The sequence below is a fragment of the Delphinapterus leucas genome, chromosome 11 (assembly GCF_059928025.1).
Source record: "Delphinapterus leucas isolate spDelLeu-1000000601 "Yukka" chromosome 11, BTC_Dleu_Yukka2, whole genome shotgun sequence".
NCBI classification, from domain to species: Eukaryota; Metazoa; Chordata; class Mammalia; order Artiodactyla; family Monodontidae; genus Delphinapterus; species Delphinapterus leucas.
In genome coordinates, this window is record NC_143139.1 from 90,675,768 (window position 1) to 90,698,128 (window position 22,361).

Genomic DNA, 22,361 nt, shown 5'->3' on the forward strand with positions numbered 1-22,361 from the left:
TCACAATTTACCAGCTATCTTAGTTGTCTTTTGGAAATTGAGGGATGCGGTGTTTATCAGGTACATGGTCGTGGTTAAAACTTCTACAGAGTGTGACAAAAATTTTATTATCTGCCTTGACATCCATTTGTCATCAAGGGCACACAGGAGCCGAATAACCGTCACCTTTTTAGTCTGGCCTCAGACTGCAGTAAATAACAAGCAACAGGATGAGCACTGTAAAAATATTTTTAAATTTGTATAATCTTTGAATTTTTCCATCTCAGAAGAATGAGAAAGAAAATTTACCATGTAACTTTTAAGGGAGAAATCAAAACCAGAAGGTTCTCCTGGGTATGGCCAGAACACAGAAATTAAAAAATAAATAAAAGAAAACTAAAACTAAAACCCATAAAATGGTAGCAAAAGAAAATAAACTAAGACTTTTGGAAATACATGCACTGTTAATTCAGTTTTAAGTATAATGAAAAACATTTCATCTCAGCATTACCCATCAAATTTTACTGAAAATCACAAAGGCCTACTCAGTGCAATTTCAAAGACAGTCTTTTGACTATATTTGGAAAGAAATAATTTCCCTTTGCATAAAATCAAAAGCCAGGGAAATAGGAGAGAAATTACAGCATATTTCTTGTGTCTGAGGAATGGGAATAGAGGTTTTATCTTCCCTAACTCCAGCCTAAACATAAGCTTAACCCAAACCTAGATTCCCATCATTCCAGAAATCCACCTGAGAGAAGTAATGCAAACACATTAACTAAAAATCTGCTAGAAATCTCAATAATTGTTGCTGTGCTCTATTCTGCAGTCCTTTAGAGGACTTAATAATTGACACTGTGTGAAGAAGAAGAGCTTCTATACATTCAATATTTATAAAACGCGTCCCTTCAAAAGTGACAAGTATACTCAAAGTATGTTGACAAAACTTTATGGAAAATATAAATGTTAGAATCTTTGTATTTCTTTTTAAAATAAGCTTGATAATTATCACAAACAAAATGTTATGGGACTGGGTGATAGTGAACAGGATGGTGGAAGGTCTGAATTTCAACAGTGAAATAAACTTTTGAAAACAAGTGCTCAGTTACTAAAAGCGTCTAGCAGACAGTACAAGGTCAAGAGTATTGGCTGTTGAACTAGGTGACCACTGTTTAGTGCTCTGTTTAAGATTCTATGTGAGAATATGTGAGAAAAAAAGAAAAAAGGAAGGAAATACATGAGAATATTGTGACTATTCCATTTAATGAACTATGTATGCTTTCTCCCCTTACTTCTCATTAAACGTCATGTTTTCCTTTTATGATGGTTTTTAAAAGGGTGCTTTTTAAAAATTGTTACTCAAAGGATCTATAAGGAGAATGGCAATATAATTTATTGTTCAAACTAGGATACTTTGAGGGAGAAAGGGGACATTATTAATTGCTAAGACAACAAGTATAACTGGGACTATCCTGGATAAACCAGGATATATGGCCACTCTCCCTATACACTAACTTCTTATTGTTTGTATTACTACTTTGTCACGACTGGTGAAATCTGGAGAATCAATAATGCTATGCGTATCTGTTTAATCATTTTCTAGATTCTATATGAGTACATTAGTTAACTTTTTGGAAGGGGTATCATTTTTCATCACATATCATAATTAAACATTTTCAAAAGGATAGTCTATGTTTGCTTCAGTTAATCACAGAAAACTAAATACAGCTGACTTTATGTTTTTACAAAGGAGTAGGGAGTAAAAAGAACATTTTCAAAAATCACATGAAATAATTTAAATAAATATGTATGTATAGGCATGTAAACGAAATAAATTCATTTCATAAAAACCAAATTCAGAATATGAAGGTCAAAGAAGAAAAAAGGAAAATAGTCAACAACAAAGAAACAACTACTTTCTGGAACACAGAAATTCTACTCTCCAGGCAAGGTGGAAAGGTAGACTACTAGCAGGCAGGGAAGGAATGGGCATGCAGCAAGACAGTGTTCACTTATGTTTTTAAGGGGGTATATTCTCAAACCCGGGGCCAATGATCTCATAAAAAATAAGACATGGTAATAAAGAGTTGCTTTTTGTTTCGCAGTCACTTGGTTAAATACTGTTTTACATGTAAGTATTGCTTATCTCTAAAAACTTGTCAGTTTTTCCATTATTGCTTCAGAAAAAATTCAATAAAGCTAATTTCTGTACAGAAAAGCACTCTGTTAAAAGACTGAGCAATTCTTAGCTAACCAATAGGACCATATAAGTCTCCTTTTCTCTGGCTCCTTTCAAGACATGTTGTAATTTTATAGTCAACCCCAGACACAAAAGTAATGAGAAACTAAACTCAATTTACAAAAAGAAAAGTACTCATTAATTTATCTCAGGTGGATCCCAGAAGACGCATCTAGGTTTTGACTCCAAAATAAATCTCTATTAATGAGCCCATTCCAGCTAAGAACTTTAGGTAGCAGTTAAGAAGGGCAAAGGATGAAGACAGGTTTTTGTATCAGTTCTAGAAGGCAGGTCCAAGGCAATTCTGAATTCTGTGCTTTGTTTTAAAAACATTTTCCAATTAGTACACAGTCTGTCTACCCTTCAGCAGCCCAAAGAAAAAAGGGCAGTGAGGACACAGCATCAAGCTGAGAGAGGCAGCATATACTTTTAGATTCCCCAAAGAGAAAAGGAAGGCTTGTGTCATTTTAAAATGGAAATTACAGGAGAGGAGTAATTGAATCGGGTAAATTAAAAATTTTTTGGTAGTAGGCAAATCCTTGAAGTCAATGAAAGAAGCCTTAGAAAGATCAATTTCCTTTGCTTCACAAGAATTCAATCAAATTATTTTCTTGGTAAGGAGCAAAGTCCTCAATGCCTGATAGAATTTTATTGGGCTTCTGGTTGTTAGTCTAGCTAAGAATGTTTTAAGTGCAAACACTTAAAACCAAAAGCATTTAAACTATACTGGTTCAGATAAACAGAGTGGTCAATAATCTTCATGTATTTATTTCACATTCATGTGCTTCTCATCTCTAAACCATTGTCATTTTTCTATCTTGTATCTAAAAAGTTCACAAAAAAATACCAGCAAACTATACAACAAAAGAATAGAAATCCACTGTGAGGAAATTACAAGTATAAACAGTTTTACTGGTTACAGTTTGAATAGATTTCACTTTAAAAATACTTACCAAGTTAAGTGCTGGAGAAAGTTCTGTATAGGCATAATTAATCTTTTTTTGTTTTAACTGAAAACTGAAAGCTTAGAGTATAATTACCTCTTTAATAATAAACAAATAATCATTATAGTCAGAACTAAACACTTTTAGTGTTGATGCATTCTATAAAGGAAGGGAATAATAGTCAGAAGCATTAGGAAAGCACAAACATTTTTATTAGTACAGATGGGGGCAGGAAGTATATATAACTCTGTAGATATGTCATTAGTTCCCAAAGTATGGTGAATTTGGAGTAGGAAATTAAGAGAGGTAAATATTAGCTTATTTATTTACTTTATTTAGCTCTTCTCAAATTACATTCTTAAGAGATTTAATCATAGCTAAGGGCTATTTTCAAAGTTCAGTAGGCATGACCAAATGAAAATTAATTTCAAAAACTGGTCTAACCTAAAAATGCAAGTAGAACTGAACATAGCGGTAAATATTTACAAGCCTGCCCACAGCTGATTGTGTCTGTGGAGTGGATTCCATTTGTTGAGGAAGAAGAAAACTCTCACATAAAACATTCTGAAATTCAGTTCATCAAATATTTTTTCACAACACCATTTGTAAGACTTTACAATTCCTTCATTCCTAAAAGCACTGCTGCTTATTTTAGTGCATAAAAATTCTAAATCATACAGATTGGGAATTTAAAACAGTAAATTATTATGTTCATCCTCATGCAAAAAAACCCCAACTCACTGTATTTGTAATTGAAGTGACTCTCAGTCCTGAAGCTTGCCTATCTGGGTATAACTTAAAGGAGGAAATCCACAGTGAATACCTGAGTCACTACTCCCTGTTTTCAAGCTTTATCAGAATTTACTGAACAGAGAGAACAAGTCAACTGAACAACTGAAATATTAAAGTTGTTCTAAGTATGTCATTTTGAAGTTCGATTTTTAAAAGCTGAACTGTTCTGGTAGAATTCAGACTAGAATTCTCACAAAATTTCACTTTTTTCCAGTCTTCTCTCTCGTCCTTTACAATAAGAAGCTTAGGCCAAATTTAAATCTGAGAAAGGACTGACATCTCCTACAGCCTTTCTTCCTTACGGCCACACTCTCCCCTCAAACCTCTCTCGTTTCTACACCATCACTCTCCCAATTTAAGAAAGATTTAGGAGAAATCTGGCCACGCAGTGGCTTATGTTTAGAGGTAACCTAATCAAGCTAGCTCACTGGGATACTTTTTGCAGGCTTGAAAAACAGCTTAAGTTTTCTGACTATTTACTATTTTAAATAAAACAAAACTAAAAGAAACCAAGCACACAACACTGAAACGGAGCTTACCTTAGAGCCACGTTCATTAAAGATTATTTCTACATCTAGGATTTTGCCAAACTGCTGCAGAGACAAAAATAAAAACATTTACTCATGTTCAGCTTTTTATCCATATACTTTACTTTCTTCTGAAAGAGGAAGAGGTGGTTTTTTTTCTTTAAACTACTTATTTAACATCCATGTTTCTATTTGTTGGTAGGTCCCAATATCAGTTGTTGATTTTTCCTCATCATTGAGCTGATAATTTTTTCTTTTTTAATTCACTCACTCACGCATTATTCACCTCTTTACAGTGGAAGCTGTTTTCAGAAGTTATTCACAGCATCACTGTATTACATGCTTCTTCACATGGACAAGAACTGGGGGTTTTCCTAACTACATCTCTAACTTTTGAAATCGTAAGTAGAAAGATATACTATTGATGGCTGTTTTTCTTCCCTTTCTTGTTTTTTTGGGCCACGCCTCCCACGGCATGCAGGATTCTAGGTCCCTGACCAGGGATCGAACCCATACCCCCTGCAGTGGAAGCTCCGAGTCTTAACTATTGGACTAACAAGTAAGGCCTTCCTTTTTTTTTTCTTTTTAATTAATAAAAGTAAACCACATTTACTGGAAAAAAAATAGAAAATATAGATAAAGGAAAAGGGAAAACAAAAAATGAAGATCATCTGCAATCCCAACATCTTAACATTTTGGTACACAGCCTCCCCAGCTTTTCCTTAGGTGTGTGTGTATGTGTGTTTACTTTTCTTAAACTTCATATACTATGAATAACTTTCCCAATCAATAAATATATGTGTTATCTCCATAGGCTACATGCTATTTTCCAGCATACCAAACATTCATGGACATTATGGATGATTCTATCGGTATTTATTTGCCACTTCAATATTTCTGCAATAAACATCATCTAGAATATTTAAAATAATAACTTCGTTTCGAAATTAGTTAAATATTTTAACATTTGGAAAATCAAAGCTAAAAATACAACACCTAAATAACTCTATTGCTAGGTAGCTAAATAGCTGATTAGAGGGGCATACAAATAACACAGTAATTATCTGGAGGAGAGGTATATATAAGGTGATAAAACTACCTGTTTTAATCAATACCTGAATGAACTGAATTGAAGGAATGTACAGCAAATCTCCAATATCGTTTTGGCTCACATTTCCCTTTCAGAACTAGACTCACAGACCCAATTATCTATTTCACTTGGATTTCAAACTAGACTTTGGGAAATGTGAAGAAACTAAAAAACGAAAAGAGCAAAACAGAGATCATGTTTTCTTATTGGGTTGAATCATTTCTATCGTTATCAAAAAAACATGTATTAAGAGCCCAAGTTTTCTAGAATAAGACTTCTGGACTTGATTCCAGTTTCACCGTTTAACAGAAAATCAGAAAAATCAAGGGAAGAGGAAAATGTCTTATTTTAGGAAGGAGGGCACTTTATTTTATTTCTATGTCTATCCAAAAAACTGAAATTTGTATGGTATTTTAGAGTTTGTTTTCTTTTACATTTTCTAATTCATCTTTATAATAACCTTCCAGAGTAAGAACTGGTTAAGGAAAATGAGACTAAAAGAAGGTACTCATCAAGTTTGCAGAGGTAATAAAATGGAAATAAAATAGAACATGGAATCTCTGCTCTTTACCAATGCTACTGTCCTTCTAAAACACTGATAGGTACTAACCATGTGGAAGAAGACAGCAACCAGGTATCTCCTGCAATGAAAATTTTATTTTTTTTTTGCACTTAGTGTCTTATGAGAAGGGTATTATACATTTCAAGAAATCACTGACAACTGGCCTAGGCAGATCTTTAGTGGACACTATTTTTCTGCCTCAACAGAGAAAACACTTCTGACAGATGAGGATGCATTCCATTTTCACAGACCTCCAGAGATTAAGGTTCCATATTATCTCTGATAATTCAGTAGAGAACCTAGTAACTCATACTCCTGGGAAGTTTCTTCTTAAACATAACGCAAATTCTTTTTTCTTTTTAAATTTATTTATTATTTTTGGCTGCGTTGGGTCTTCGCTGCTACGTGTGGGCTTTCTCTAGTTGAGGTGAGCGGGGGTTACTCATTGAGGCAGTGTGCAGGCTTCTCATTGTGGTGGCTTCTCTTGTTGTGGAGCATGGGCTCCAGGCATGTGGGCTTCAGTAGTTGTGGCATGTGGGCTCAGTAGTTGTGGCATGCGGGCTCAGTAGTTGTGGCTTGCGGGCTCCAGAGCACAGGCTCAGCAACTGTGGTGCACAGGCTCAGTTGCTTCACAGCATGTGGGATCTTTCCGGACCAGGGCTCGAACCTGTGTCCCCTGCACTGGCAGACGGACTCCCAACCACTGTGCCACCAGGGAAGTGCCATAACCTAAATTCTTTATGTTGCCCTTTATATTTTCTGTTGCTCTCTTTTCTGTAGAGCTGGAGAATAGCTGGCTACCGTTTCATGTTGAAAAGCTCTTCCAGTGCTTCAAAAATACCATTAAATCTCAACCCTGGCCTTGCCTTTGGTGTAGAAAACACATCCAGGACGTCAGCTGTAAGTGACAGAACTCTGCTCCAGGGTCTTGTCGCCATGAAGTGGCCACAACCGAGACTTAAAGAAGGGCATTTGCTTTTCTGACAAAGCATTAGGCTGCTATCCAAATAATTAAAACAAAAATCAATTATTTCTTACTCCTAGTTCAAGTTAAGTGTTTGATCAAATTAAAACAGGCAACAACACCTTAGCCCCAAAAAAGAATTAAGATTCTCAGCAGCCATTCATTTCTGAGTAACTTAAATATTTGCTATTATACTTCGTTTTCATGACAGCGATTCTGGGAGGAAGTAAACAGCTGGAAGAACACGCCAGGCAGCAAACTAACCCCCTATACCTGATTTTAGATCACAGATATGATTTTACTTAATTCATAACCCTTTGAAAGGCAGGGATTACTGTCTTGTCCTGATTTCAGTGCTTGGGTTTTCTGAACGTCCTAAGAAACCCCTCAGTCCCAGGCAAACTGGGTTGTGGAGTCATCTTATGTATGTGAGAATTTGCAAGGATAATGTCTAGAATAGGCCAGGAGATGGGAAAGTTTCTAAAGGCTGATGAAAATAATGATTTACCTCAGGATCTTTCTGAACATACTTGTAATTTTATCCTAAAGTAGTAATGACTAATAATACATCTGGTGAGTTAAAGTATATTTTCGTTGTAAAACCATAAAAGGACTTCAGAGACTTACCCCAAACATCTGCCGGAGGTCAGGATCCCGGAAGCGGAAAGGAATATTAGAGACATGCAGGCGTTTAGGGGTAGATTTACTCTCTGAATTTTCACTACTTTGCGTCTGTGACTGCTGGCCTTCTGTCTGTGCGCCCCCTTCTGTCTGCTAAGCAAAGAAATAAACAACATTAAGGGAAAAATAAATACAATTATTTCACAAGAATTACATAAAATAATTGAAGTCCTCCCCCACCCCAATCATTCTCAAACAGTGTGTCTTTAAGCAGAAATTACAGCTGTCCTTTCAAAGAGAAAAAAACCAAAGATGTTATCTGTGTTCAAAATGCTATAGTTTACCAAAAAATTTAGGTCTTTTGCATAGTTATAGTACATTAGTAAAGTGGGAGATACTAGAAACACTAAGTGACTTGCTCAAGATCACATGGAGAGGAACTTCCCTGGTGGTCCAGTGGTAAAGAATCCACCTTACAATGCAGGGGACGAAGGTTCGATCCCTGGTCAGGGAACTAAGATCCCACATGCCATGGGGCAACTAAGCCCATGGGCCACAACTACTGAGCTCACGCACTAGAGCCCGCGTGCCTCAAACTACAGAGCCCATGGGCCACAACTACAGAGCCCTTGTGCCCTGGAGCCTACGTGCCTCAACTAGAGAGGAGAAAACCTGCACACCACAACTAGAGAGAAGCCCATGCACGACAATGAAGAGCCTGCGTGCCGCAACTAAGACCTGATGCAGCCAAAAAAATAAAATAAAATAAATTAAAAAAAAAAAAGATCACATGGAGATACATTAGGAAAACAAGATATAAAAATAGTACATTGGGACTTCCCTGGTGGCACAGTGGTTAAGAATCCACCTGTCAATGCAGGGGACACGGGTTCGAGCCCTGGTCCGGGAAGATCCCACATGCCACGGAGCAGCTAAGCCCGTGCGCCACAACTACTGAGCCTGCACCCTAGAGCCCGTGAGCCACAACTACTGAGCCTGCGTGCCACAACTACTGAAGCCAGCGTGCCTAGGGCCCGTGCTCCGCCATTGCAACGAGAAGCCCACGCGCCGCAACGAAGAGTAGTCCCCTCTCACCGCAACTAGAGAAAGCCTGCGTGCCGCATCGAAGATCCAACACAGCCATAAATAAATAAACAAACAAATAAAAAGAATAATAAATTAAAAAAATAAAAATAGTACTTTATTCTTAGATTCTTATAGAAGTTCCTTTTTTTTTTTGCGGTACACGGGCCTCTCACTGTTGTGGCCTCTCCCGTTGTGGAGCACAGGCTCCAGATGCGCAGGCTCAGAGGCCATGGCTCACGGACCCAGCCGCTCCGCGGCATGTGGGATCTTCCCGGACCGGGGCACGAACCCGTGTCTCCTGCATCGGCAGGCGGACTCTCAACCACTGCGCCACCTGGGAAGCCCGAAGTTCCTATTTTTGAGATCTTTCCATTTTGAAAATGAAGAGTCTGTGGTATAATACTTAGTTGTGGAGATACCAGTATTTCTGGTCCATCATTTTAGGAAATAAGGGAATATTTTTATATTTCATTCCCTCTATTAGTTCCAGGGTTTATGACTACTGGGTTACCAAAGTATTGTAACATTATTTATGAAGAGGAGACACCTAGTGACAAAGGGCCCTTTGCTCAAAAACTGAAGAAGCTTCTTACTCTGAAACCAATCTGTACTCTCCTCCCTAATTTATGCGATTCCTGCTACTTCAGCAAAGGGAAGCTACCCTTCCGTAGCCCAGAGCAAAGTTGCATTTAGAAAAATCTGTTGGGAAAGGCTTGAAGGGACCCTGCCTAATCTACTACATACCCATAAATGCTAGATTTGTATATATTCATAGTGAAAGAATATGGGTGAGTGTGGGTGTGCATTTTTAATCATGAATCTCTTTTGCAATGTCCTAGGCATGTGTTAATTTAATTCTTTTTCAGTTAAGTCCTCAAAAAATTGCTACGTTGAGAAATACTTCTGACAAATGCATAACAGGTGTGATACATTCTAGGCATTCAAAAAACATTTACTTCGAAGTATTAATTTGACAATTTAAGAACCTTATGTTTTTACTATTCCCTGTGAAGCACATGCCAAACTGGATGGCTCAATGATATGATTAAACCAACACACTTAACACAGGAGTGGAACTTGCTGTTCTTATTATCTCAATTGAATGAGAACTGAGTCCCTCTAGCAGATTCTGGGTGACACGGAATGGGTCCCCCTACTCTGACCCAGCGTTCAGCTAAAAGAAACTGAACCAGAGATACCTTTGGCTCAGAGATGTTTGAATCATGTTGAAATGAAGTTTGAGACTTTAACATATAAAGGATAAACAGGAATGAACTCCAAATGTATACCAGCTTTTCAAGTGTCAATCTAAGGGATGGCCGCTTTTATCTCCTTCCATTCAGGCCTCGCAGGTGGCCTCACTGTGCAATTATTCACATGGTACGAAAATAGCAGGAAAGGAAAGAGCTACAAAGCCACGTTCTGCGAAAGTGTAAGGTTTTCAATCCTCAATCTGGGCACAATGCAGACTAAACAAAACACATTCCATTCAAAGATAAAACTCACTAAGTTACTAAAAAGCAGCATCATGGACACCAAAGCAACGAGCACAAGCATCAATTACAACTGATGCTCATTCGAGCACCTTCCAACTTCCCTCTCACATCTCACAGCTGGATCACATAAAACCCTTTCTTCAATCAAACTTTAAAACCACCAGATCTGATCTGAAGGATGACAGTGTTATCACTCAGACAAAGGTTAAAAAGACCGATTCTAGCTCCAAACCACAGTTTTATATATAGCTTATATATGTAGACTATGTAGTCTGTAAAAGGGTATGTGAGGTGGCAGGATAAATGAAAACTAACCATTAATTCCAAGTATGTTGCCTGAGGTACTTAATTTCTGTTCTTGAGAATATTATTTTACAGTCCAGAAGACACAACTGATGAAGAAGAAGCCAGATTGGTTAATTTTCCAGCCTTGTGGTGAACACCTACATTATTTAAAAGTATGAAATCTTTAATTCTCCGGAGACTTAGCAAGTAGAAAAAGTGAAACATTATTTCCAAAATTCTTAAGACTTCTGATTTTAAATACATTTATAAATTGAAGTTTAACATACATAGCTAACAAATGCGTAAGTCATAAGAATACAGCTGCATGAATTTTCACAAAGAAAATACACTCACGTAACCATCAAATTAGATTAAGCCACAGAACTCCAGCATCACCTGTGGGCCCCACTCCAGTTTCTACTCCCCTGCCAAAGGATCACCACCATCCTGACTTCTAACTCCATAGATCAGTTCTATCATTTTTGAACTTAAAAAAAAAAAAAAGGAATCATACATTATGTACTTTTTTGTGTCTGGCTTCTTTTACACATCATAATCACACACACACTGTTGTACATTTTATAACCATACAGAATTTGAGCTGCTTCCAGTTTTTGGCTATTAAGGATAATGTTCCTATAAATATTGTTACACATCTTTGGGTGCACAGGAGCAGGCATTTCTGTTGCGTGAACAGACATCTAGGATTGGATTTGTTGGATCAAGGATATGTCTAGGTTCAGCCTTCAAAGATACTATCAGTTTTGCAAAGTGGCTATACTAACTTACACTCCATCAGCAGTGTGTGCAAGTTCCAGCTGCCTTTAGTATCGTCATTTTCATTTTAACTATTCGGGTGGGAGGTAGTGGCATCCTATCATGCCTTTAACTCGCTTTCCTCTCTTTCAACCTCAGACCCTTTCGTCTCTCCACTTCTTTTTTTGAATTTTGTTGAAAAATGGGAATTCCCTGTAAAACAGCAAGTATTGCTTTTTAAAAAAATTGTTATTGGAGTATAGTTGCTTTAGAATGTTGTGTTAGTTTACACTGTACAGGAAAGTGAATCAGCTACATGCATATATATATCTCCCCTCCTTTTTGGGTTTCCTTCCCATTTCGGTCACCACAGAGCACTGAGTACTGTGCATACACTCCTGAGTGCATACTGTAAGACAGACCCTTACCTACGCCCTTCAATAATAAATAATACTTAAATAGTGTTAACTGTCTGTCACACGCTGGCCTAAGTATTTTACATATGTTAATTGTGATTCTTTCAACAACCCTAACAGTAGCTTTTGCTTTTTTGTTTTGTTTTTGTTTTTTTTAAAGATACAGAATGGATTCCCTCCTTTTGACCCTGTGTTCAGCTAAAAGAATCTGATTCAGAGGCACTTTTGGCTCAGAGATGTTAGCAACCATCTGAGGAGTCTGAGGAGTAGAAAGACTGCCTAAGTAATGGAGCAGGGATTTGAAGACAGGCAGCCTGGCTCCAGAGTACATGTTCTTAAGCTCTATATTAGAATGTACTTTACATGTATTATTTTCTTCAATCCTCACAGTAATCTATGAGACAGGTACTATTATTGTCCTCCAATTGACAAAGGCAGAAACTAGGGCATGGAGAGGTTAAGTTCATTGCCCAAGGTCACATATTAAGTGGCAGAGTAGGAATTAAAAACCAGGTGGCCCAATGTCATATGCTAAACCACCCCCTTCCTAGCACTGCACTCATGCTCTCTTCTTTTTATCTCATTAGAATGAAGAACCCGTGTGGATCCCATGCTCCACTTTCTCAGGACCCCCGCCTGAAGGTGGAGGTAGGCATGGGGTAAGAGGCAGGGAAAGCTATACAAGAGGTGACATGTATTCTATGCCTCGAGGGAACAGGAGCAGGTCAGGCCATGAAGGGGAGGAAACGGAGAGGAAAGAAAACCAGCAAAGGCACACTGACATTCATGAAGGAAACAAAGCCAGAGAACTACTAAACTGATATTCAAAGAGGCTGAAAAGCAGATTTCTGTACATAGTGGAAATAGGAATAGGGAATATACATTGGATGTAGTTAAATGAGATCCTATTTCCCATCTGTCATTCGCAACTTTAAGTTTACCTCACTATAGATTACTAATCGTTGAAACACACAAATCAGAGAGCAGAAGTAAACAGAAGTTTTTAAGGCTGTATCTTTGTGAAAAGTGGACAGTTAAACTGTCCTGAGAAAAATCTCAGTCAATACAGTGCTGGTTTGCTTTATTTTCTATGTTAACTGCTGAGCAACTTTACTGACTATATAAATAACCTCCCAAGGTTCTGTGTTCTTCCCTTCTGTGGTCATTTTCTGACCTACGTGATTCACTGGGCAGGGGGTGAAACAGAAGAGGCTGGAGTCTGTGGGCTGTTTACAGTGAGGACTAGCAGGGGTCCTGCTCAGTGCAATCACGCGACTAAAGCCTATACATCCACTCTTCAGACACCCTGGCCTCCCCAGTGAGGGCTACTTCGTTGAGGTTCTGAAACCCAGGGCACTTGACACTGAAGAGCAAATCAGATTTGTAAGTCTCAAAACCTCATCTTAGAAGTGAGGACTAAAAAAAAAAAATTTTTAAGTGACCTTTAAAAATTCTTGTAACTGGAAAATGGATTTAGTTTTCTGACTCCCCTATGAAACAATGGAAATATTGTAACTATTTATACATTGTAAACAAATGTTCTGTTATGGTCTGAAAAAGAACCCTGGGCAATACAAGATGAAGTATTACTTTCTAAGTCTCTATCATAATAAGACTTAATACATAATCTGAGATACTAAGGAATCTCTTGATTAATTCAGGAATAATATTTTGATTTATGGATTATCCATTTTCTCCAGTATTTATTTTTCCTCTTGTTGTCTGTGCCTTCATTGCTTATTTTCACCTCTGTGAGGCTGAAGGAGAAGAAAGGGAAATTAAATTTAGCAAAGTTTTCTTGAGAATCTGATTCATGTCTGAAAACATCTACCCTCCCATTTTAATGACAGTTTGGGTATAGAATTCTAGGTTGGAAAAAAAAAATCCTTCAGAATTTTAAAGGTAACTCTCAACTGTAGCCTAGCTTCCAGTGTTGTTGAGAAATCTGAAGGCATTATGACTCCTGTCTCCTTGTATGTGACTTTTCCCCCACTCTCTCTGGTTTGTAGATTATCCAAATAGGTCCAGTGCTCTAAAATTTCACAGTGACAGGCTTTAATGTGGGTTTGTTTTATACTGTTCTATTTTTCTGAGAATTCTGTGGTCTCTTTTAAGCTGGAAATTAATATCCTTCAGTCCTGGGACCTTTTTTGAATTATTTTGCTGATGACTCCTACCCTATACATTTTGTCTTTCTCTCTTCCTGAAACTTGTATTATTAGATATTGGATCTTTTGAACTGATCCTCTAACTTTCTTATCTCTTGTATTTTCCATCTCTCTGTCTTTTGGCTCTATTTTCTGGGATATAAGTCCTTAATCTCTTATCTGAAAACTTTGGGACCAAATGTGTATCAGAATTCAGAACTTTTAGAATTTTTAGAAAGGCAGTAATGGTGTAAACCCGTATGTAACACTATCAATGAGATGTGGAGCAGTGATATTTCTGTAGCAAAATATAAGCATATTCACATAAATGTGATAAAGACTATACATATGTTGTGAGTTTTGCTGCAAACTTATGAAAAAATTATTGACTTTCAGAACTTTACAGATTTTGGAATTGTGGGTGAGAGACTGGAGACCTCTTTTTCTTCCATCTCATCTTTCAACCTTCCAATGAAATTTTTTCATTTTGTTGACACGTTTTTAATTTCAAGGGCTCATTTTTCTTCTCTGAACCCCCCATTCCCCTCACCTTTTAAACTAGCAATTCAGGGACTTCCCTGGTGGCACAGTGGTTAAGAATCCGCCTGCCAGTGCAGGGGACACAGGTTCGATCCCTGGTCCAGGAAGATCTCACATGCCGCGGAGCAACTAAACCTGTGTGCCACAACTACTGAGCCTGCGCTCTAGAGCCCGCGAGCCACAACTACTGAGCCCACGTGCCACAACTACTGAAGCCCGCGTGCCTAGAGCCTGTGCTCTGCAACAAGAGATGCCATCGCAATGAGAAGCCTGAGCACCGCAAGGAAGAGTAGCCCCTGCTCACCGCAACTAGAGAAAGCCCACACACAGCAGTGAAGACCCAACGTAGCCAAAAATAAAACAAACAAACGAAAACTAGCATTTCATTCTTGTTTAGTGGATGCAATACCTTCTCTTATCTCTCTGAGGATATAAATTATTGTTCTGGTAATTTCTGAGGAGAAAGGGGTTCCTTTTCTTCCAAATTTCTCTTTTTGTTTGTTAGTTTTTATTCTCTATTTTCCACGTTGTAGGTTTTCCCCAGGTATCTAGTAATCCTTGGTTGTCTTGATCATAATTAAGAATTGTGGTGGGGAAAGTAGCTAAAAACTGACTGCAAGTTCTGAGTGGGTGGGATAGAGGGGCTTGATGACTTTGTGATTCATTCTAGGTTCAGTTAGGTAAGCAATTTCTTGGGGAACCCCCTGACTCATGCATCTTTAAGTCCTTCCTCTCAAGTTAGGTTATCCAGAGAAGAGTTTGCCAAATCTAATTGGAGCCGTGTTTCTGAGAGAACTGTTTTTAAAAAAAAATTTATTTTTTGGTTATATTATTATTTTTGCCATGCAGCATGTGGGATCTTAGTTCCCTGACCAGGGACAGAATCCATGCCCCCTGCAGTGTAAGGGCAGAGTCTTAACCACTGGACCACCAGGGAAGTCCCTGGAGTCATGTTTCTGAAATTCAAATTTTTGTGGTATAAACTGAATCATTTCTCAGCTTTCTCCCACTACTGGCTTAGGGATAAACTCATTTGGGTCTGCTAAGTTAGTTACTAATTGGCCATCTGCTTTCTAGCTTCCAAAATGATTAATTCTCCTGTTCTTATTTTTTATATTCCTAAAAACACACAGACACAACCACCATTTACTGTACTTTTAGAGGAAGCAAAATTAGATGGATGTATTCAAAAGTAACCTGAAACAAGTGTTTAATAAAATCTTATAATACTATATGCACATATTTTAATGAAGGCAGCAAAATAGGTCAACACAGCCTATATTTGTTTTGAGCTGACTTGTATAAAATATTTTGGGAAACAAGGCTCGCTTTCAATAATAACCTTAGTGTCTCAAGAAGGAAGAGCTTGCATTATAGCCCTTCTCCAACGCATACATGAAAGGCTGAGGTAGAACAAGCAGAGACCTCAGAAATGAGACATGCTAATCATCTTACAGCAAATCTATAAATACAAGATTTTTTTCCTTTCTCTGTTCTTCAGAGCCTAGAACTACTTCAGATATAAGCTAAGGATGATTAAAATATTTTGGGATAAGGAGACATGACAACTAAGTGCAATGTGGGATCCTGGATTGGATTCAGAACAGAAAACTGGTGACTGAATAAGGTCTATATTTTACTTAATAATATTGTACCAACACTGCTTATTGCCGGGTCCTGAAAATTGTACTATACCTATGTAAGGTGTTCACATCAGAAGAAGTTAGGTAAAGAACATGGAGAAACTTTTTGTACTCCTTTTGCAACTTTACTGTAAGTCTAAAACTATTTCAAAACAAAGAGTTCTAAGAAAAGAAAAAAGAATTTTGGGATGTCAGATTCTAAGCCCTACAGAATATTAGATCACAGAATGTTTAGTTGGTTTAAGACTATATACAGGCACAATTGTAGACAAATACTGTTGTTCATATTAAATATGTGGGTCAGACCACTTATAAAAGTCAGAAATGGGCTGAAAAGCCCATCTGTTTCAAACTGTTGGCATGATGAAGAAAAAAAAAAAACATTTAATCTAATAGTACTATTATCTATTCCCAGATTAGAAATAGTTTAATTTGTAAATCTTTTTTACTTGCAAAAGGCCAGTCACAAAGTTTCATCTCCTGTAGCATTTTCCCTTAAGAGCTCATCGTTTTACGAACAAAAATATAAATGATTCCTAGTTGGGTTCGATTTCTTTTGGATAGGGGATTGGCCTTCAGTCAAGGTGTAAGTGAATCCTCCTCATAGGATGAATTAGATATTCTCACAATTTTATAAAATCAGTCACATATAGTGCAAGGGACATGGTTGTAAAAGCTGCAAAGTTTAAGACCAAACTTATCAAAGATAATAGATATTTCTATTAATTGCTAAAAGTAGAGTTGCCACATGAACTGCCACACAATTCATACAGATTTGAAATTAAGCAATTATTAACAGAGTTCTTATTTGGGAAGATTCATATTGGTTTTCTTAAAGGGATCACATCAGACTCAAGATGAAGTTGCTCAAGCAAATCCCCATGTCAGTAAACCAAAACTTAAGTTTCTATGCTCTGCTCTCCCAGAAAAGAAAGGTCTAGGTCAACCAATTAAGTTGTCTACTCAGCAGAAGTTACCTGACCCAAGACTCCAAGGCTCCAAGATTTTCCTTTGCTCCATATAAGGAAATGCTTTAACCAATCAGCAAATGCCCAGTATAACCTCCTTGTTCCTGTTCCCTCTGCCTATAAAATCTCATCCTGTACAGCTTTTCCGAGCTTCTTTCTTTCTTCCTCCCTTCCAATTGAAGTTTAGTTGATTTACAATATTGGGTTACTTTCTGGTACACAGCAAAGTGATTCAGTTATATATATATATACACATACTGTTGTCTATCTATTTTATATATAGTAGTTTGTATCTTCTAATCCCGAACTCCTAATTTATCCCCTCCCTTTTCCCCTTTGATAACCATAAATTTGTTTTCTATGTCTGAGTCTGTTTCTGTTTTGTAAATAAGTTCATCTGTATCATATTTTAGATTCCACATATAAGTGATATATGATATTTGTCTTTCTCTTTCTGACTTACTTCACTTAGTATGATAATCTCTAAGTCCATCCACGTTGCTGCAAATGGCATTATTTCATTCTTTTTTTTTTATGGTTGAGTAGTATTCCGTTGTATACATGTGCCACATCTTCTTTATCCATTCATCTGTTGATGGACATTTAGGTTGCTTCCATGTCTTGGCTATTGTAAATAGCGCTGCTATGAACACTGGGGTGCTGTGAACATTGAATTACAGTTTTCTCCAGACATATGCCGAGGAGTGGGACAGCTGGATCATATGGCAACTCTATTTTTAGTTTCTTAAGGAACCTCCATAGTGCTATTCATAGTGGCTGCACTGATGTACATTCCCACCAACAATATAGGAGGTCCCCCTTTTTCCACACCCTCTCCAGCATTTATTATTTGTAGACTTTTTAATGATGGCCATTCTGACTGGTGTGAGGTGACACCTCATTGCTTTTTTTGTGTTTTTTTTGCGTTACGTGGGCCTCTCATTGTTGTGGCCTCTCCCGTTGCGGAGCACAGGCTCCGGACACACAGGCTCAGCAGCCACGGCTCATGGGCCCAGCCGCTCCGTGGCATGTGGGATCTTCCCGGACCAGGGCACGAACCCGTGTCCCCCGCATCGGCAGGCGGACTCTCAACCACTGCGTCACCTAGGAAGCCCCTACCTCATTGTTTTTTTAAAAAAAATATTTATCTTATTTTCATGGCTGCGTCGGGTCTTAGTTGTGGCACGTGGGATCTTTCGTTGCAGAGTGCAGGCTCTTCGTTGTGGTGAGCGCGCTTCTTATAGTTGTGGTGTGCGCATTTTCTCTTCTCTAGTTGTGGCGCGTGGGCTCCAGAGTGCGTGTGCTCTGTAGTTTGCGGCACACGGGCTCTCTAGTTGAGGCACTCGAGTTCAGTAGTTGTGGCACGTGGAATTAGTTGCCCCGCGGAATGTAGGAGCTTAGTTCCCCGACCAGGGAATCGAACCCATGTCCCCTGCACTGGAAGGCAGACTCTTTACCACTGGACCACCAGGGAAGCCCCCTCGTTGTTTTGATTTGCATTTCTCTAATAATTAGTGAAGTTGAGCATCTTTTCATGTGCCTATTGACCATCTGTATGTCTTCTTTGGAGAAATGCCTATTTAGGTCTTCTGCCCATTTTTTGATTGGGTTGTTTATTTTGCTGTTGAGTTGTATGAGCTGTTTGTATATTTTGGAAATTAAACCCTTGTCAGTTGCATTGCTGCAAATATTCTCTCCCAGTCCATAGGCTGTCTTTTCATTTTGTTTGTGGTTTCCTTTGCTGTATAAAAGCTTATAAGTTTGATTAGGTCCCATTTGTTTACTTTTATTTCTATTGCCTTGGGAGACTGACCTAAGAAAAGATTACTATGATTTATGTCAGAGAATGTTTTGCCTATGTCCTCTTTTAGGAGTTTAATGATGTTATGTCTTATATTTAAGTCTTTAAGCCATTTTAAGTTTACTTTTGTGTAGGGTGTGAGGGAGTGTTCCATCTTCATTGATTTACATGTGGCTGTCCAGCTTTCCCAACACCACTTGCTGAAGAGACTGTCTTTTCTCCATTGTATGTTTTTGTCTCCTTTGTTGAAGAGTAATTGACAGTAGGTGTGTGGATTTATTTTGGGCTCTCTATTCTGTACCACTGATCCATATGTCTGCTTTTGTGCCAATACCAGGCTGTTTTGATTACTGTAGCTTTGTAGTATTGTCTGAAGTCTGAGAAGGTTATGCCTCCAGCGTTGTTCTTTTTCCTCAGGATTGCTTTGGCAATTCTGGGTCTTTTATGGTTCCATACAAATTTTAGGACTACTTGTTTCGGTTTTGTGAAAAATGTCATGAGTAATTTGATAGGGATTGCATTAAATCTGTAGATTGCTTTGGGTAGTATGGCCATTTTAACAATATTAATTCTTCCAATCCAAGAGCATGGGATATCTTTCCATTTCTTTGAATCATCTTCAATTTCCTTTATTAACGTTTTATAGTTTCAGCATATTCTTTCACCGCCTTGTCAGGTTTATTCCTAAGTATTTTATTTTATTTTATTTTTTGATGTGATTTTAAAGGGACTGTTTTTTTACTTTCCCCTTCTGATATTTCATTGTTAGTGTAAAGAAAGAAATGCAATGTTAATCTTGTATCCTGCTACCTTGCTGAATTGGTTTATCAGGTCTAATAGTTTCTGTGTGGAGTCTTTAGGGTTTTCTATATCATGTCATCTGCATATAATGACAATTTTACTCAGAGCTCCTTTCTATGTGCTAGATTGGATGCCACCGAATTCATGAATCACTGAATAAAGCCAATAAGAGCTTTTAAATTTACTCAGTTGAATTTTGTTAACAGTTTAAAATCTGCACAAAAGTGAAGTGTCATTAATTTTTCTATATCACACTATTTCCATTTTGAATGATTCAAACTTGTATTAAATAAGACTGATGTATTTTATACCCGAGAAAATCTAATGGAAAGGTCATTGCCCAAAACAGCTTTAAGTACATCTAAAGGATACGTGTGTGTATACATGCTTCAAAAATCATAGAGCAATACTTCCCAAAGGGTAGAATGACAGTTCTGCAGGATGTTAACTGGTATTTTGTAGAAAATGAGTTTCATGGTCAAATAAATTTGGGAAATACTGGACTAAACAAAGTTAAAAGGTTTCCTGTGAATTCTGAAGACAGAAAACTCACCTTTCTCCCTAAACATATATTATATATATCATTCATTCATTCTCTCATTCATTCATTTTTGTGGATCAAAATATAAAATTCACTTTGAAAAATACTGCTTTTATCAGGATGGCCCTTAGAGCACAAGCTCCCAGGGGTATGAGGGAAAAAAATGGCAAAAGAGAAAAGAGATATATAATTGGACAGCCTGTTAATTTGTATTATTTTAACTTAAGAACTGCCTATAACACCTTCTTTGAAATGTAATAATTATATACCAATAGTATTATAGCTAATATTTATTGAATATTTGTTATGTGCCAGGCATTATACAAAGTACTTGCTGTACATTTTCTCATTTAATCCTAAAAACAACCCTATGAGTTAGGAACTAGTATCACCAGTTTTACAGGTGAGGAAAATGAGCATTAGTTATAATTCTCTCAGGGTTATACATTTAGCAAATGGAAGGAGCTGGGAGCTAAACCTAACTCAATCTGGTTTCCTAGCTCAAGTGCCCTAACCACAATATTATATAAATAGAAACAGTTTTTAAAAAACAGCTTTAAAAAAAATTCAGTCTCTCCTGATAATATTTTAGAAAGTAAGTTGATACAGTTTTCATTATGTCATTTTACAGTGCCTTAAAGAAAAATTTGGTACTACAATCCATGAAGATCCATCAACTAGACTTGTTAGCACCTAAAATTTAAAGCAATTTTATAAATGTTTATAATGGAGTATATACTGGGTTAAAACTGGTGGAATTAGATCTTATGAATTCCTTCTTAAAGAGTACTCCTAACATGACAGAATATCTTTCTAAAAAGTGAAATCTTGGCTTAGTTATATACTTAGTTACTGAAAATCAGGGTAATTTCACAGTGCTAAAATAACATACCAAGAATACCTATGCATATAAAATTTTTTCCAGTGCTAACACCAAACACAATTTTGGGGGCATAAAAAATTGAATTTACATTTATGTAGAATAATTCCTTACTTGAGCAAAAGTACGTTTAGATTTAGTTATTTTAAAGAGAAATGCTTAAGTATTTCTTCTGTGTATTTGAATATTGCTACAAGTCAAATTCTGAGAATCTAGTCTTGTTTGGGCATTTAAATGTCAGCTAACGTTTTCCCAATAAACTAGTAACTCAATTTTCTTCAGAAAATATCTAGTTCTGGGGCTTCCCTGGTGGCGCAGTGGTTGAGAGTCCGCCTGCCGATGCAGGGGACGCGGGTTCGTGCCCCGGTCCGGGAAGATCCCACATGCCGCGGAGTGGCTGGGCCCGTGAGCCATGGCCGCTGAGCCTGCGCGTCCGGAGCCTGTGCTCCGCAACGGGAGAGGCCACAACAGTGAGAGGCCCGCATACCGCAAAAAAGAAAATATCTAGTTCTATTTTCTCAGTGGGTCAAAGTGTTATAAAAAAGAATTCTAAATGGCATCATTTGTATATGTAATATTACCATATATTACCCCAGGAAACAAAAACCAGTATCACAGTTAACAAAAACCACAGCAAGTCACTTATTTTTTTAAAACCACGAGTCAGAATTATGTAAAAATTATATATATAAACACCAGAGACAATAACCTCAATTTTAAAAAACTTTATACTTAACTGAATGATTCTTTAATATTTTAATGTACACTTCAGAATGAAAGAAATCTGTAAGTATGTTCTAGTTGAAGTTCTTGGGTTTAAAGTTGAAGAGTAAGTGGAAACTAAGACCATGTCTAGAGATGCCTTTTATTTTTTATAATTTACATGGGGAAGCAGAAAAAAAGCCCTTGACTTCAAGCCGATTTCCTGAGTCCCAGCTCTGTTTTGAGCTAGCTGTAACCTTGTTCAAGTCGCTTAAAACTGCTGACCTCTGCTGTAAAAGGAGGGCGTGAGATGATTTCTAAAATCTATTTTGGCTTTAAAATTCAGTGATTCTAAACAGAGTTTACCGACTTCAAAAGACAGTACAAAATATTTACGGAAAATGCACAACTCTCGCAGACAGGTTAAGAAAAGCTGCACTACTAAGGTAATCGTGAGCGCTTCTTTACTCTCACCCTAACACACGGAGAGCAGCAAGGGCCAGCAGGGCACAGTATGACCGTTCTCAAAACTTTCCAGCTTCAGTTTCTTTTTTTGAGGGGTGGGGTGGGGGTAGAATGGG

At 37.5% G+C, this 22,361-nt stretch overlaps 1 protein-coding gene across 18 annotated transcripts in view; it reads right to left on the reverse strand.

Moving 5' to 3' along the window:
- RBFOX2 (RNA binding fox-1 homolog 2) overlaps positions 1-22,361 on the reverse strand; it is a 256,259-nt gene that overhangs the window by 28,616 nt on the left and 205,282 nt on the right. For 14 of the 18 annotated variants that reach the window (XM_022599952.3, XM_089921270.1, XM_022599948.3 and 11 more), the window contains 2 exons: positions 7,725-7,871; positions 4,494-4,547 (listed from right to left, as the gene is read on the reverse strand). In XM_022599952.3, coding sequence (XP_022455660.1) covers positions 4,494-4,547; positions 7,725-7,871 — 201 coding nt within the window. The remainder of the gene's footprint in view (positions 1-4,493; positions 4,548-7,724; positions 7,872-22,361) is intronic. The other 4 variants (XM_022599946.3, XM_022599949.3, XM_089921269.1 and 1 more) reach the window with 1 other exon arrangement.